The sequence below is a fragment of the Limulus polyphemus genome, unplaced genomic scaffold (genome assembly GCF_000517525.1).
Source record: "Limulus polyphemus unplaced genomic scaffold, Limulus_polyphemus-2.1.2 Scaffold76, whole genome shotgun sequence".
In the NCBI taxonomy this organism is placed as follows: domain Eukaryota; kingdom Metazoa; phylum Arthropoda; class Merostomata; order Xiphosura; family Limulidae; genus Limulus; species Limulus polyphemus.
The window spans coordinates 820,209-837,999 of record NW_013665686.1 but is presented as its reverse complement, the minus strand read 5'-3'; the positions used below and the strand labels follow the sequence as shown (position 1 = coordinate 837,999).

At 30.4% G+C, this 17,791-nt stretch overlaps 1 protein-coding gene across 3 annotated transcripts in view; it reads left to right on the top strand.

The window, feature by feature from the left end:
• Nucleotides 1-1,156: 1,156 nt before the first annotated feature.
• The window catches only part of LOC106466855 (zinc transporter ZIP9-like), a 28,879-nt gene continuing 12,244 nt past the window's right edge, over nt 1,157-17,791 (top strand). Inside the window, exons 1-7 of one of the 3 annotated variants that reach the window (XR_002612387.1) lie at nt 1,157-1,479; nt 3,563-3,668; nt 4,136-4,345; nt 11,089-11,160; nt 14,083-14,168; nt 15,072-15,206; nt 16,315-16,626. Coding sequence is in view for 2 of the 3 variants with exons in the window: in XM_013927160.2 (XP_013782614.1) it covers nt 1,384-1,479; nt 3,563-3,668; nt 4,136-4,345; nt 11,089-11,160; nt 14,083-14,168; nt 15,072-15,206; nt 16,315-16,557 (948 nt within the window). In the remaining variant the exon portion in view is untranslated. Of the gene's footprint in view, nt 1,480-3,562; nt 3,669-4,135; nt 4,346-11,088; nt 11,161-14,082; nt 14,169-15,071; nt 15,207-16,314; nt 16,676-17,791 lie in introns of those variants that run through there. The other 2 variants (XM_013927160.2, XM_022395461.1) reach the window with 2 other exon arrangements.

Below are 17,791 nucleotides of genomic sequence, written 5' to 3'. Positions count from 1 at the left end.
GGACATTTCAGTTGGAACGAAGTGAACAGTTGAACAAAAGATGCCGCTGAAAATGTGTCACCTGAAAAAGCCACTGTCGAAGAAGAAACTCTACTCGGTTTTTGAGAAGGGAAATAGTGAAGCCCTTCATGAAGTTACTACCACTGATGTGACTGCTACCGCTAATGGAACATTTCCTGATAAAGCAGATGAATACCACGTGAAGCAGAAGCCAATGAGACGGAGACCAGTACAAAAGAAGAAACGTCCTATAAAATTAAGAGACTTTGTTGTATTTTAATTTTGTGTTTGTAAATTGTGTACATTTAATTAAGTTATTGCTAATTATTTAGTGGTTTAATGTAAGTGGCTATTGTTCGAGACGAACAATACTAAGGAAAGGGCAGTGTTACGACAGTGGAAGTCACGTGACGCTAGTAACACGTCATGATATTCTAGAATGATCATGCCTGTTCGTGGCAACTCTGGTCTTTTCTACGCGCCCTCTATTCTTGTATATAAGTGCGCCAGATAAAGCGAAATTAATTAATCGGAATTGAATACCGGACAGAGAGAGATTGAAGATATAGACGGACAATTGAGTCAAGCGCAGTAGTATGTAGAGTGCGTGAATCGTTCGTTGAGAATTATAGCGTGTGTTTAAGTGACTGTGGAAATTAAAGGTATTGCAAAGTTGTATTGAGAAAGAATAAACTAGTTTTATTTAAGAAAGGACTTGTATCGCTGAAGTTTCTCGGGAAGAATTTCTACCGTAAATTATCAAACGACTAGAGACGTAACAATACTTTTCAGCAGTTTCACGCAGTTAAGAATAATTTATACTTTTAATGTTAGAATTTCTTTCAAAAGTAATACCATTTTGTAGATTTCGATTTTATCGTTAATTTATAGAAAAACTAATTTTTTCAAACTGCTTATTAACCTGATGTGCCCAGTAACTTCAAATTTCAGTTAGATTTAACAAAAAATATTATGTAATATAGTGTGAAATACACATTATGTTATAATATGTAACATACATTAAAATAATGTGGTAGTTTTCAGTCATAGATATGATTAATACGTGCTCATTAACCTTTTACCTGGTATTTTCGTAGCAATATGTACTGGTATCGTTATATTTTTATTTCTTATAGAGTCAACAGGTTGCCTTAGCGCCACACTGTGAGCATTCAAAGCTGCGTGACAGGTATTACTGGAACACCTCGTTGATTTTCCGAGTTTATTCTACGTACACTTCTTAATGTTGCTCAAATTACGAGGTATAGCAATAATGTGGACCGTTTGTTAACATATTGGTTCGTACTTTCAGATTTAAGTTTATGATATTTACATCATAAACTGTACGAACTTTGGAAAGATAAAGATAGAACAGCCATCGTCATGGATGAAGTGATAGTTTTGCTACTTCTCTCTGTAACCATGTTCATGGGATGTTACATGGCAGGAGTTATTCCACTTGTTGTTACATTATCAGGGGTAGGTTTATTTTTAATTCTTCTAAAATGTAGTCAGTTTGATACTATTGCTACAGTGCTAGGATTTCTATTATTAGTATTAATATTATTGGGCAGTAATACCAAAACCTTAGCTGCTTGAAGTTGAAAGTTGAAGCTTACTCAAGTTACTGTTTTGAAAGCAACAACATTTCGGAAGTATATTTACAGATTTAGTTATTTACTATAATGCATATTGATACTTATAAGTTATAGTAATACATTGTAGTAGGAAGGTGCTGGGGGATGTAGCATGAAAATCATGCCCAGGTGTCTCTTATAAGCTATATTTACATTGATTATATATATATGTCAACAGTGGGAATGCTAACATATTGGTTCTTACTTTCACTTCACAGAGAAGATTTAGTTTTATGAAATTTGTTGTTAAGACTTTCTCAGTTTCTGCATTTTGGAAAAATTAAGATAGCCATTGTTATGCATGAAGTGATGGTTTTTCATGTCATGTTTTCTTCATAAGCATGTTAATGGAATGTTACTTTTTATGTTATCAGTGGTAGGTAGTTATGTTTCTTAATTTTCATAAAGCATAGGTAATTTTTATGTTACAAAAAAATTGGGCCTTGACTAAAAATGCACCAATCTTGACTGATCATATCATTTATAAATCATGAAATGACAAACATTTATATATAAAAACAAAATGAATTTTTCACTACACTACAGTTTGTTACTATTGTTAAACTGTTAGTACTATTATTATTGAGTAGTAATACAAAACTTGTTTATAGCTTAGTTTTAAAAGCGAAAAATGTTCAAATATACAGTTATTATATATATATATATATATATATATATATTAATGATACATAGTTAGCTATAACTGATGTAGAAAGGTGGTGGGAAGAATAGCTTGAAATTTGTGCTGTGTTGTACAATTATCATATATGTTGACATTGGACATGAAGACCAAAGCACAAAAATCTTGAGATTTAAACAAGTATTACACAAACTTATGTTCACGGGGAAAGAAAATTCACTGTTCCTTATTTGTCTTTTACTGTAGTATAAAACCAGACTAATTTTAGTTGTATAATTTACTTTACAAAACCTGTTTTTAAATGTGTTTTTTTTTATTTTGTTTCTTCTAATAATGAATGCAATATAAAATGCTAATTCTAACTTTTCTGTCATTGCTCAGTATACATCTTTAGCTTAATGGCAGCATTATTTAAACACAAAAATGCATCATATACATCTGTTAAACTGATCTTTTAATAAATATTTTGGAGAAGGCATTTGTATGCAAAAACTTGCATATTTCCATATACTTGTGAATTTAGTTTCAGTGTCTTTCTTCTACTATGTGGAGTAGCTTATATACATACTGACTATTTGATAAAGACAAAACGTTTATTGTGCAGTTAAAATTTTAGTTTCATTAACTTATTTATGAGAGTGCTGTTTGTGATAATAGCATGATTCTTGTATGTCTTTATTTTGTTTATTAAAATTTTAAGGTTTTTTAATTTTTGGATAATTAGTAGTAGGGTTTTTCATTGTCAGTGAAACTGTTCATACCTTCTAGCCCGCATATGCATAGAAATGATGTATCTAGTTTTGTTAAAAGGCAGGAAATTTTGAGCACAGTAGTCAACACGATCAAACAGGTTATGAGATGTTACTTTAAAACCTGAAAATTTCTAAATAATTATTAGGATAATGGAGAACATTTGAGAAGTTACATGGAGAATTGCAACAAGAAAAGTAAAACACTGAATTTTTTAGATTACTAATTTGTGTACATATTTATGGTCATAAATAGCTTATATATGTGTGTGTATACTTTATTGTATTCCTTTTAATACTTTTGCAGTGGCCTACTTTTTTATGCATTCGTTATAAAGCAGTGGCAACGTTTTTGGTTCAGTGATGGGTTTTCCCTGTATAATGTGTATTTTAACTGCCTGATTTCTGTGCTTCATTCTAAATGTTCATACCTGCTCTTAATTTTTTAGAATCTATGAATGTATTCAGTTTTTAGTTGCCCTCGTCTGTACTTTTAAAGAAACTTTTCAAGAGCATTGTTTTAATGTAAATTTTAGGATAAACTGCAGTTAGTTACAGTGCTTGGTGCAGGAATGTTAGTTGGAACAGCATTATCAGTGATTATTCCAGAAGGTGTCAACATGCTTTACTCGTCACATTTAGGTAAGTTTTATTTTCATATGGTTTTGGATATGGAGCATCCTTCACATAATTTTTGAAATTTCTATTTAATTGTTTATAAAAATACTTTATGAATGGTACTTTCAAATATAATTACTTTGCTAATAATAATTTTTTAACATGGTAACAAACATTAACTTTTCTCTCTAAATCTCAGAAATTTTGCAAAATAGCTCAAAATAGATAATTTTTTAAGTAATGACTATTTTGCATTGTTTTTGCACACCTGTAATTACCTATTTTTTTAATTATTAAACAGTCTTGTAAGAATAGAAAAATGCATTACTTTAGGACAAAATATTGAATTTTTTATTGGATAGTTTTTTTTCAAGTAAACATTTCTTAATAAGTACATGTAATTACACATATATAAAGTTATTCTGTTTTAAGAGCTTTGAAAAGGTCACATTTCTGCTATAGATGTATTGATTTTTGTTTCTTACTATTAGCACTAATACGTAATCAGCTGCTAAGGGAACAGCAAATTACAACTGACAAGGCTCAACTTTCAAGCAGTCTTGAGAAAGAACATTCACTCCATATTCTAACAGATATTGGGGAGACTCATTCTGTCATTGGTGTTACTCTGGTTTTAGGTTTTATATTTATGCTTTTAATAGATCAGATTGGCTCAGCATACACAAGAATTTCAAATTCAGGTGAGTATTTTACTGTTTTAATTTAGGAAGCTGCAATGTGCTTTGTAAAAAAAAAGCTTCTGCATTGATGCATTATAGAAAGTAACACTATATTATATATCATTAGGAAGAGCCAAATTGGCTTAATGTGAATTAAGTAAACATCCGTACTTTTGTTAAGGGACAACAAAGGGCATTGTTGCCATACCATTCATTTCAACATTCATCTTCCTGTATCCAGGACTGATTCTATAAGAACTTGTCAAGCCCTCTTTTAAACTGTCTCAATCCTGTTGTGCCTACCACATCTGAAGGCAGTCTATTTTAAAGGCTGACCACGCTGTTTGAAAAACAAAACTGCATAATTGAGATGACTTCTACCTTCCCAGTTCTTTAATATGTCCTCTAGTCCTACCAGTAAACAGAAAAAAGGTGATATATCGATTCTGTCTATTCCATTTATAATTGTGACACTTCCTACAGCTCCCCTCTATCCCTTCTTTTGTTAAGAGAAAATAATCTGAATGATCTTAACCTGTCATCATATGATAGTTCCTCCATCCCAGGAATCATCCTTGTAGCCATTCTTTGAACCTTTTTCTTGAAGTAAGAAGCCCTGACTGAACACAGTATTCCAAATGAGGCCTAACCAGAGTTCTGTACAAAGAAATGGCAACTTCATTTGACTGTATTCAATATTTATGAAGATACATCCCAAAATCCCATTTGCTTTCTCATTAGCAACAATATACTAACTAGAAGTATTAAAAGATTGATCAACTAAAACACCAAGGCTCTTTTCTTTTACAATGCCAGTGCAATGTTTCCCAAACTGTGGTTCTCCAGAACCCTGGGGTCCCATATGATATATCCAGGGTTCCACGAGAAAAGTTTTAGTGTAGTTGGTCTAAAGGCCAGGTATATATATATATGGCTTAAACGTTCATCAGCCCATAAATGGTACCATTCTTTATTCCCTTTTTCATTGGCTATTTCATTTATGGATGAAGCTTTATTGATGACTCATTGTAAGTTAGTTGCTAGTGATAGTTCAGTGCAGTGTTTCAAGGAAACAACAAGCTAGTCTTGAGTTTTTGAATATTTCGTAACATTAAAAAATTAGTTATTTCAAATATTGATACTACTTAGCCATGGATCAGTAACTAAAAGAAGGAACTATAAAGTGAAAAACAAGTTCTTCTGATAGTAAATTTTTATGATTTAACTTTTTAACATAAGAATGTTTCTTAAGGGTTCTACCAATAGTTTTAGAGCTCAAAAGTGTTCTGCAGCTGAAAATGTTTGGAAAATGTTGCACTAGTGAATTGATTTACATCAAGAGGAATAATTATAGTTTAAATTAAGCTAACCCATATGCACTACCTTGCATGTAGATAATTAAATGACCATTTATTTGTCAAATTCACCAAAATTATTCAAACCCCGTTGTAGAACAACAGCATACTCCTCACAGCTAATTACACCAAAATGATAGTACCATCAGCACACTTGACCATTTTGTTGGCCATTCCCTTAATACCATTAATGTATACCAAAAACAGTAATGATTTCATTACAGAGTCTTGAGGTACCCCACTTGCAACTCCAATTCAGTTTTGCTGAACTCTGTTTATTAGTTCAATTAGCTAACTTTTCTTCCATACTTATAGATAGAGCTGGACAGTTGATAGCAATTGATAATTAATTGTCAGGCTTGTTAATCAATTACATTCAACTAATCAATTATTCTTACATGATATGTAGATGGAATAATCAAAATAGTAATATTGATTAGTTGGTTATTTTTGTTGCTTGTCCCAGTAATCGATTAAGCTGAATAACTGAATTAATTGAGAATAACAATGAGAAATCATACTGATGATATTTCGATTATTTGGATAGTTTAAATCAGTGTTTCCCAAACAATGGGCCTTGACATTTCTACCGGTCTGCAACGTGTCTTGGCTGTTGAAAGCACTGACACTTACTTATGATCCTTTCAATATTTGTTGACTAAAAGTCGCTTAATTCTACCTTTTCTTTTTTGTTTTTGAAATAAATTGTTTTTTTTTTGGAAATATTGTAGTATTTTACTTATGTAACTAATATTTTATTTGGAATGTTGGTCCCCAAAAATGTTTTTTAAACTCTACTGGTCTGTGACTACCAAACGTCTGGGAACCACTGTTTAAATGATCAAAAACTAATAATTGAAAAGCATACTATCAAAAGTAAATTTAATGAAAAATAATGACATTTGACATGATAAATAGTATGAGCAGTATTGTTAATAAAAGTAATTTATTGATTTAATTGTAATTTTGATGAATTGGGTATTTTGTGAGATTCTAATTGATATAATTCTTGCTCATAGGTAATTGATTATGTCGATTAGCCAAGTTTATCACCAAGTTCTATCCACAGATATAATTTATGTGGCACTTTGTTGAAAACCTTCTGAATATCCAGATATACTTAATTCACACATTTACCCTCATCAACATAGGCAGTGACATATTTGAAAAAAGTTTGAAAGAGTTGTGAGAAGATTTTCACATTGTGAAACAATGTTGGCTATTCAACAAAATTGTAGGAATACTAAATGCAAATATTTTAGAAATTGTTTTGATGTCCTCCCAAAATAAGAATTACTCAGTCAAATTCTCCCTTTCTCCCAATAACTAGGGCCTTATGATTAAAGGTCAATTAGTCTTACTTTTGTGGTGGCAAAAGTTTTAGAAAGGCTAATTAAAGATGTTTTGTAAATCCACCAAATAAGCTACTGTACTGATCTAATAACTGTCGTATCATTGTGATCCCAACAACTTTCACGAATTGGCGTAATAACTTATGATTCTTATGGTAGCATGGTTAGCAAAAAACCATTGTAAATTGAACAAGTTGTCAGAAGTCTTGATATTGGAGATAGTTTTGAGCATTCTTATATTCTGTTCAATCTCACCTTGTGTTCTGGCAGGAAAAGTGGTCAGAAATGTCTATGTGATCCTGAAACTTCAAATTCCCTTCAGAACACAGGAGGTCAGGAAATTGTTTAGCTTAAAGTGATCTTGGGATTATTTAAATTAGGCAGGCATTTGTTTAAACAACTGACCCATTTTCATTTAGTCATATTTTCTTAATTTGTGATATAGATAAAGTTAGCACCCCCTCTTAAAGTTCTTGACAAGTTAGCAACTATGCAATTCTTGTGTTTGTTCTCCCTTAAAAGTAGGTGTAATATTTAGCCAGCTTTCAGTCTTCTGGCATCTAACAGTTTAGACTTTACTAATATCACATGTCTGTGGTACATTCTTTTGTTTCTCTTTTCATGTTCTATTCAATGTGAAAGTCTATTTGTTCATATGATTTGTATAAAAGTTGTGTTTTTTTAAATAGTAGTGAGTAAATGCATGTAGTTCTTACTGTTGTAGGAAAAGCACGTGAACATAGCAACTGGTAATAAACTAATAAACAGTCAATTCAATCTTATATTCACATTATTTAAATAAAAATATTAATACAACTGTTTACCTTTAAACTTGTCTTAAAACCTTTTGTAGTTTATAATTGATATTCAAATCATCATCTAAATTGTTGAAAGAATTATAGCTTGAGAGAGGAGTAATTTTTGACTGAAAACAATTTTCAACTGAATATCTAAAGCATATACTCATTGCAAATAAATTTGGGATTATGCACTGCTTGTTTTGTGTATTCAAAATTTAAACATTTTTTTTCTACAGCTAGCCTGTCAGAATTATTCATAATTTGAAGATATGAATCTTGTCAATTTTAGTTATATTTTTACATATATGGAAATTTAATATTTGCATTTATGACCAATTTAAAATAAAAATCACAGCCCCTATTGTTCTATAAAGTTTATATAAAACATTGCTAAATTGTTCTACAGACTATTGATGAATAAGTATTAGAAACAACATAGAAATTTGATCTTTATCTTTATGCAATCATAATTTTGGAAAATAACAAAAATGTGTTTAATGGTATGATACAAAATATTTTGTTTGTTTACATTTCCCTTCCAGAATGAAATGACTTTGATGTCTAAAAATATTATTTTATAATTATCTGAAATGTATTCATTGTTAATATAATTCTTAAATTAATGTTTAAGAGTCAAACTTGAGTTAGGAGATTTATAAATTATTCTGTAATTAACACCATATCTTCCAATATACATTTATTCTTATAATATATGGTGGAATATAAAATATGATCTTAGCAGTTCACAAAAACCAGGTGTTATCTTGTTCCACCTATCAGTTTCTACTTATAGACCTGAATACAAAGCTGAAGTCAATCATCAAGGCAGATATCACCTGTGTTGGCTGCAGCTGGTGGCAGATGTGACTACATTCACAACTTGTATCTTATTTTCAGCAGCTTTTTTTATTCACTTGTGTCATTACTAATAAAATATAGCAAATGTGTGATTTTATTACAATGTTTGGTATCTGATTTTCCATGTTGAATTTAACTTGGCATAATTTTATAATGTATAATGAAGCAAAAAGTTTAAAAAGATGAAGTAAAATTAATTATTCCATTTTTTTTTACTCTGCAGTGACTGCAATATTGATCAAAAAGTTCCAAATTACTTAACAGTTTAAACTTTTAACCTTTTCACATCTGTTTACTTTTAATTGATGATTATATTGTTGTACTTTGTACCCACTAGAGCAATAGTCCTAGCATCAAAAGCAAAGGAGCTCTACCTACCAACAAGAAATCACACCTAATTAAATTACAGTACCTTATGAAGACTCTATTGCACACAAATGCTACTACAGTCATATTAAAGATTCTTTGAAATTTGAAATCAATACAATTACTAGGTGTAATGTTAAGTTATACCAAAAAAACTTGATATTCATAATTTAGAGGCTCTATAGGTTATGTAAATGAAATATGAAAATTTATAAGATGAAAAGAAATATTTTTTATTTAGCATGAAAATCACCTTTTGCTCAGACTGACTCAGTAAAGACTAGAAATTTAAAGACAAGTTTTTAGTAGAACTACTTTATCAGAAAAATTGTTTTTTTTTTGTGTACAACAGACTTGTTTTATGTACTTGAAAGATAGCCATATTTTGTAAAGATTTAAATTTAGATCTAAAGTAAAAATTAATATGCATAGCATCATACATTCAGGGTTGACTGAGCCCTCGATCAGGTGATTAAGTTAATATGGAGAAAAATAACCTTGTATAAATTTTTTTCTTCTACATAACAAAATGAGACAATGTATATCACCTTCCAGCATCAAAAGGATAAATTTGAAGTTTTGAGTATAGTGGTTTTAAATGTTTCTGCGGGTCTCCTGTGCTGAGTGGACATACAAGATTTAAAATATTTGTGGACTTTTATATTATAAAAGCAGGTAATGAATAACCTACAGATTAGTACATAGTTCATTATTCACTAGATGAGTTGTATTTTTGTTTTTGTTATCCAACATGAAAATCATGCTATAAAAAAGTTGTTTTCTGCTGCTACTGAAGTAACTCAGATACAATGAAACAATACTGTAAATTGGAAAATTGTGAAATTATCATACAAGTCATTGAACCTTATCAAAGAAATCTAATTCAAATGACCAGATAAATTAAATTATATTAACAGATGTCAGGGGTGAAATTCTGCCAGTTCACACCGGTACTGAGTACTGGAACTTTTTTTTAAAGCAGTACTAGTACTGGAACTTATTTGAGCTGCTTTGTTGTTTTTTTATGTTTACCATAGATTTTTTTTTCTTTTTCAAAAACAGGTCTCCTTCACCTCACCTGACACATGCTAATATAAATTATCAGAAATTAAGTGGAACAAGGTAGTACAAATGACCAGAAATCATGAGTAATATTATTAATAGATACTAATATGATTTACCAGAAACTGTGAGTGGTATTAACATATACAAATACAATTTGCCATAAGTCTTGAATGATATTAACATATTCTAATAGTGTTCACTAGAAAATGAGTTATATTAACACACATTATTACAGATGACCAGAAGTAATCAGTTGTTTATAGCATGTGCTTTTGTAATAATTTCGATATATAATAATTTTGTTTGTTTGTTTAGTAAAATTTGTTTCAAAATAGATAAAGTAAATGGATAAGAGGGATTAAATTTTACGAACTTAGACTTTATCTATTCTAACCCATCTCATTTATTTTAAACTTAATGTAATTTTACTATTGTTTATTTTTTCTGTTTGTCTATTATATTTCGCTAGCTGGAGTACCCATTTGCTGGACGGGTGAAGTAAAAACTCATTTGTGACAAAGGACAGAAAATTGTGCTTCTATTTTTGTTCTGAACATGGTAAACATTAAAGTGCAATCAAAATACATAAAGGTACCAATACTGAAAAGAAAGACATAATGTTTTCAATAATTCTATATGAAATTAGATGGGGTTGGGGGTGAACCCCCAACCCAAAATGACCTTCCTCATGTCATCCTGTATAACTGTCAAGTTGTGCTGATATGGTAGTTTTTTTTTCAAAATTAGATTGGAGGGGGGGTCTAAGCCCCCTCTCCCTTATGAGCTTCCTCATGTCATCCTATATCATTCTCAAGTTTGTTGCTAATTGATCAAGAAATATGGAAATATATAAGGAACAAATGGCTGAAAGGTGCAAAAAAACAGACACAAACTTAGCTTTATATATATTAGATTGAATGGCTTGGAAATGCATTCTTTTGATGATAATACAATTTACTGTTTTGTAGATGCAGAAGCAGGACCTAAAGAAGATAGATACAGAATAACAGCCACACTTGGTCTAGTAGTACATGCAGCAGGTAAATAAACTAAAGATACTGGCATGTAAAAATACTTTTAAGTAAAATTCAAGAAAATGTCATAAAACATATAATATCATGTAGTAGATTTTACTTTTTAATTTCAGATATATTTTAGCTACATCAATTTTTTCATTTTTTGATCATTACTATAAAATGTTAGTAAACTGACATTTTAATTTGGCATTTATTAAAAATGACTTCAATGGTAAGTACCGAAGAAAAGGGATATTAGAATAAAAGTATCTTATTTGTTTATTACTAAAGCCTGGAGTAGGTAATTCACAACAATATACAAGTTTGATACACTTAAGTATTTTATTTGTCATTTAAAAGCTGGATTAAGTAAGTCCCAGTATTTTGACCAAAATTAAATTGGATTTCATTCTTTTATGGTATCCAGATAGATACAGCTAGGCCTAAAGTGGCAGCATTAGGCCTAGCAGTGCAAAACACACATTTTATATTTAGCTTTCCTGAATGATAGTTACTTCATCAAACAGACCTACTAAACAATCATTAAATGTACTGTATGTTATAGATCTTATTATTTATTGTAGTATTAACATTTAATGTATGACATGTAGTATTTGATGAATAACATAGCAAGAGTTAATAAAGGCAGGAATTTTGGCTTGGTAAATTTCCCATGTGTTATGGAAAGTGGTAAGGACAGGTACTATTTAAATTAAATTTAATTGGTCATTGTTATTATAAGAACCTTGAGGGGATTATTAGAGAAAAGGAGAGCCTGTGCCAAGGCTGGTATCAAACTTAGTGTATAACAGAAATAGAATTAATAGTTTTAGCATTGTCATCTTTACATTGAGTACTTTGTATTTAAAAAAAGAAAATTACACAATAACAAATAATAATAAAATTAAAAGTAAAATGTTTACTTCCAACTGTTTGCCTCTGTATAGTTTGTAATTAGAAACAGTGCCTTGATACTTGGATTGCACACTGACAAAAGTGCTGTGATGAGACTCCGTAATTGGAGGTAAGATGTCCAGTTCCAAACTCCTCTAGTGTAAGTCAAAGGAAGTTAACTATGATAACTATAACACTGATCTAAAACTTTGTGCTGGTATAATCAGGTTTTGATATAAATCTAAAAACATGATGTTGATTACTAGATACACAAAAAGAGTCATTTTCATTCATCATTTACTCCTTTCTTTCTGTTGTTGTGTTCAACAACTTGATTTTTTTTACTGAAATGGTCACTGGGGTTATGAATTTTACCCTATTCGCTTTATTATTTTTTTATAGCTGTCTGCTTGTCATGACATAAAATGATTATTCAGTTAGAGCTAGCAAGTTTCATATTGCAACAAAATTATGTAGTTTAGTTTATTTTTTTATTTCTGTGCATATACATTGGTCATATTTAGCTTTTAACAAGTAATCCCCAAAAGTTAGCAAAGAATTAAATAATTAGTACATATATGAAATTTAACTAATGTTTTAACTTCAATATTAAATCAGGCATAATGTATATTTCTAGTTCTCTTCATGTTCAAGTTGATGCCAAACTGACTTGACCATTGAAACATTTCTTTAGCCAGTCCAGTCAATCAGCTATAAAATAATTAGCTAATGTTAAGAAAAGCAAAACGAAAATTTCAGTGTTAGGTTGTTAAAAACAAGAAATTAATGAGAAAACAACATGAAATAAATGCAGAAGTGAAGAATTTATCTGGCTACAGTGATTGACCAAAAGAAATAATTTTCTCTGAAGCTTTCCCTCAGAACTGTTTACAAGTGTATACAACTTAAAATAGTTTTTCAGGAGTAAGTCTTAAAGAGTACACTGATGGAAATAATATATGAAAGTAGACCATAAAAATGCATGGAGGTTTACTGTTTCTAGTTTTTAAGAAGAGAAACAAAAAAAATGTAATTTAATTAATTGTAGTGCTGTGGACTTTGGTAGAGCATTGAATTAGTAGACTTGGAAATGTTTATTAATTGGGAAAAGTTATCAAAAACATTTTGAGGAATATACTAAATTTCTGGTATGTGTAAGCTTACCCTTTCAAGGTGCCAAGATAAGTCACTTAGAATTGACTTTGAAGTCATTTCAGTTTACTTGTACCTTTTCAAAATTTACAACTTCAGACTCTCTAGTAATTAAAACTGTTGCTTATTACAATTTTTGGATAACATTTTATCTGGCTTTTATTTAAAATGTTTTCTGGTAGATAGCAAGGTTATCAATGATTATGATTTTAAAATAGGAAATAAATTATTTGTTACTTATATCACATATAACAAAACTCCATGCATTATTTAAAAACAAAATACTAGTTGTTTTATTGAATTTGTGGAATATAGATACCGGTAGTTTTTTGTTAGTTATCTCTTCTCTGAAATTATTGAAGTCTGAACCTCCTTAATCAAATGAACTAAGCAGTGTTTATAAGTTAAAGCAACTTAAAATAGTTTTCCATTTTTGCATTTTTGTTGTACTTAACATAGGGAAGGAGGAAATAGAACTTCACAATCTTATTTGAATATGTGGAAAACTTGCCTCTAAAGCAATAAAAAAGCCTAGTCCTTAACTAAGTGGTTATTCCTGAATTAAGGAAGTTTGTATCTGGTGTGAAAAAACTTTTAAAGGTATAAATATATTCATATCTTGTATCCCTTTCATATTTTTAAGGTTAAATGCTAATTATTTATAAAGAGTCAGTACAGTATCAAAAACTTTTCATACTTAGCCATGATCTTCATTGATGTGTTTCATACTGTGTAGCTATTAAATTTTAATGATTGTCAGATGCCTTATGGCCACCACTGTCTCCAGCCCTGTAAGTTTATTATTAATTTAAAATGGTTAAGGATGATATTTACACCCTATCACAGATAATGTTTTTTGTACGAGTTGCTCTAACAAAAATGTTTTTTTTGTTCATTTAGCTGATGGGATAGCTCTTGGAGCAGCAGTTACTACCTCACATACAGATATAGAAATGATTGTTTTCTTAGCAATTATGCTGCACAAGGTCAGATAACAGTTCTCATTTTTGTGCACTTGTAATATACTGTGGTTCTAAAAACCCTAATGTATAAGTTTTTGCATATTGTATTAGTTTAAAGGTTAAGTTATTTTGTCTGTTTTCCAAATGAGATTATTAAAAGAACATAGCTTTCATGTTTGCATTATTAGTAATTCGAATTAACAATATTTGATAAAAGATCCAACTCTTATTCTAAAACTGATGGCTGTTTTTGTGCATAAAAGCCAACAGGCACACAAACAAAACTGATTACACTATGTTCTTTATTGATGTTTCTGTATTAGAACAGCCATGTATCATTGCCAGTTGTTTGCTTTGTTGTTACTTTTAGGTTACGTCAGTTCTACCAGGTGCTAGAGTAGGTATATTTATAGATGACAGGCTACAAGAAGCTGTAATTCAGAATAAACCAGAATGTTTTCAAGTCAGATATTAGACTTTGTTATTGTAATATCAAAAAAAAAGTGTAAATAGTTTTAAATATTACTACTGATTTCTTGTTTTAACTAATATTTTTCTCTGCAGGCAGCCTTATTAAAAAAAAGGAATTTGTCATGAAAGAATTGGTTTATTTGTGATGTTGCAAATTTTCAATATTTTCATACATACTTCTCGTAATTTGAATTAATTTTACATGTATATTTTGATTATGCTAAAATAAAACTGGGATGTAAAGCAGTGGTATTACATTTGTACTAGACTTTTGTGTTTGATGCTTGTTGAAAAGTACTGAAACCTTTCTAACAAAATTATTTTGTGTAGATTTATAGTCATTTCTTGCTTTATTTTCATACTGTTTGAAAGAACACAATTGTTGAAACCAATTATGAAGATTATAATGTTGAATCTTTTCTGTGTATGCTGTAACAGAGTTGTATTACTTTGCAGGCACCAGCAGCATTTGGTCTTGTGACCTTTCTCTTGCATGAAGGCTTGGATAGGAACAGAATAAGAAAACACCTTCTTATATTTGCTCTAGCTGCTCCACTGTTAGCTGTAATTACATACTTTAGTATAAGTCAAGTAAGTGAACAGAACTAAGAAATTAGAAAGTTTTACTTAGACTTGTGGTACTTGCATTAAAGGTGATATTGTAGCCTTGTAGAATATTGTATAGTTTCAAATTGTTGCTTATTAAAAAAGTATTGGTTTAAATGAGCTTGTAAGTGACTGGAACCTACGGGAGCTTTGCCAAGGTTAAACAGTGTTTTACCCAATCTCCTGACCATTTAGGTATCCATTTTAAGTTTTGTAGGTTTAATCCTTTTCTACTTTAATGTGTGGATAGGGTGATCATATAACACAATTGTAACAGTTTATTCTTTACATCTTTCAAAATGTACATCTACTATTGGCATAGCTGCAGAAAAGTAATACAATATTTTTTAAGAGCTACAAAAAGGTTTAGCAGCAATGTGCTGTATATCTTGCTAAAAATGTTTGATTGGTAGCAGTATTGTAATGTGTATATATGAAGCTACACCATTTGTTTGGCTTAGAGTTACTGAATTTGAATGGTTACAGTGGAAAAACATTAGTGATAAAGTTTATTCTGTTCCAACCTTCTTTCAGTTTTGTAGCAGTTTAATGAAAGAATGAAAGCAAAGATTAGATGAACTTTGCTGTTTGTGAAAATATATGGTTTACAAATCTGAAATAGAATTGATCATTTAATGGTCTATTTGTGTAACTATTACCTGAACAGAGTGCCCCTGAAGAAGAAAGGTCCACCTTTCGAAAGCACTCAGGTTATAGGGTTTTATCATCTTGAACAATTATAATTAATTTTCTGTAAATATATCTGTAAAGCATCTATATTGCTTTGATGTGTAATGTTTTACTAAAAAGATGTGTAATCCAACATGTATATAATTAATGAAACTGCTTAATTATTTTGACATGTAACTTTTATTAATTTCAGTTTTTTAAGAAGCTTTGTTAACATGCAGTATAAGTGAAACTTGTGTTATCCTGATGTTAATTTCTATTATTTTCTGTCAACTTAAAAATCCTTGTCAAGATATATGTGTACCATTAAAACTAAAGTGTTATGCTGTATAATATTTCTGTTTTCTTTTCACAACATACACGTACCACTCCATTGAAACTATAATATTTTTATATTTGCCAGTCTACAAAAGAAGTTTTGTCAACGTTCAATGGCACTGGGACTGCCATGTTGTTCAGTGCAGGAACATTTCTCTATGTTGCAACAGTCCATGTGTTGCCAGAGGTGGTCAGCCAGTCCCACAGCCATGCTGTAGGTTCAGACTCTGTGCATTCCGAACATAAAGGATTCCGCAAAATGGAGCTCTTTGCACTAGTTGGGGGTGCAATTTTTCCTATGTTGTTGTCTGTTGGGCATCATCACTAAGCACGTGAAAGAAAGGGAATGGTGTAAATTTGATGATAATTCCTTCAGCTTTGTACATATGCATTTAATGTGTGTATACTTATACATATCAGTTAAATAAATGGCTGGTTTAGAATAACTGGTTATAAGTGTACTGAATAATTGTTAAAATGACAAATGCACAAAGTTTATTTAAATGACACGTGTATTAGTTTAAGTCTATTTATTTTTAATTTTAAAAGAAATTTTGCCATGTTTTTTGTTTTGTTAATTACAAGTGTTTTGCTTACCCACATCTGTTTTCATTGTATGAGATAAAGGTAAGATTTCTATTTGTTAAGTATTGGAATTTCAAATAGCTTGAAATTGAGTTAAGTGATACTTTGGATTTAGCAGTTAAGTAAAAGCCGATATATAGTCAGTTTATGATATTTGCCAGCAAGATTGATACACACAGTTTTCTTTTATACAAATATTTTTTAATATACAAACAATAATACAATTTACAATAACAGTTATTAGAAATAGTTATTACAAACAAGGATTTGTATACAAAAGTTTCACAAACTTACAAGCAATATAAAGTCTTCTTTTTAGTCTGGAACTTCCTTTATATCTTATCGAGGGTTGACGATGACCAAGTTAATTATGATTTGATGTAGGTACGATTCACTTAACGGGGAGCTAGCTAGCTTTGTCCTTCATTATTCACCAGCCACACACGCCAAATTTTCCATGATGAAGTTATATAATGTTTTCGTAAAAATACTAATGTCCGATGAGAATCCACTGAAGTTAAATTATTTGTAACGTTTGAACTTTGTAAATGCTCCTGATCAAATATCTGAAGTTTTCTGATTAATAAGCATTATAACAATCACAGTTATAGCTTCAAAAGTTTATAGCACACTGACTATAGCAAATTAATAATAGATACTACTTTTTTGGCATGTCGCGTTGGTTATATTTATAGGTGTGTGTGGAGAGTTTCTAGAAAATTCAGATTACGTAAGAGAATAGGTGGGAGATTTGCAATACATATTTAACTGTATAAGTTATGCACACTTGTAAATATAAATTTAATTCAAGCAAACATCGATGGCCTGGCATGGCCAGGTGGTTAAGGCACTCGACTCGCAATCTGAGGGTCGCGGGTTCGAATTCCCTTCACACCAAACATGCTCGCCCTTTCAGCCATGGGGGCGTTATAATGTGACGGTCAGTCCCACTATTCGTTGGTAAAAGAGTAGCCCAA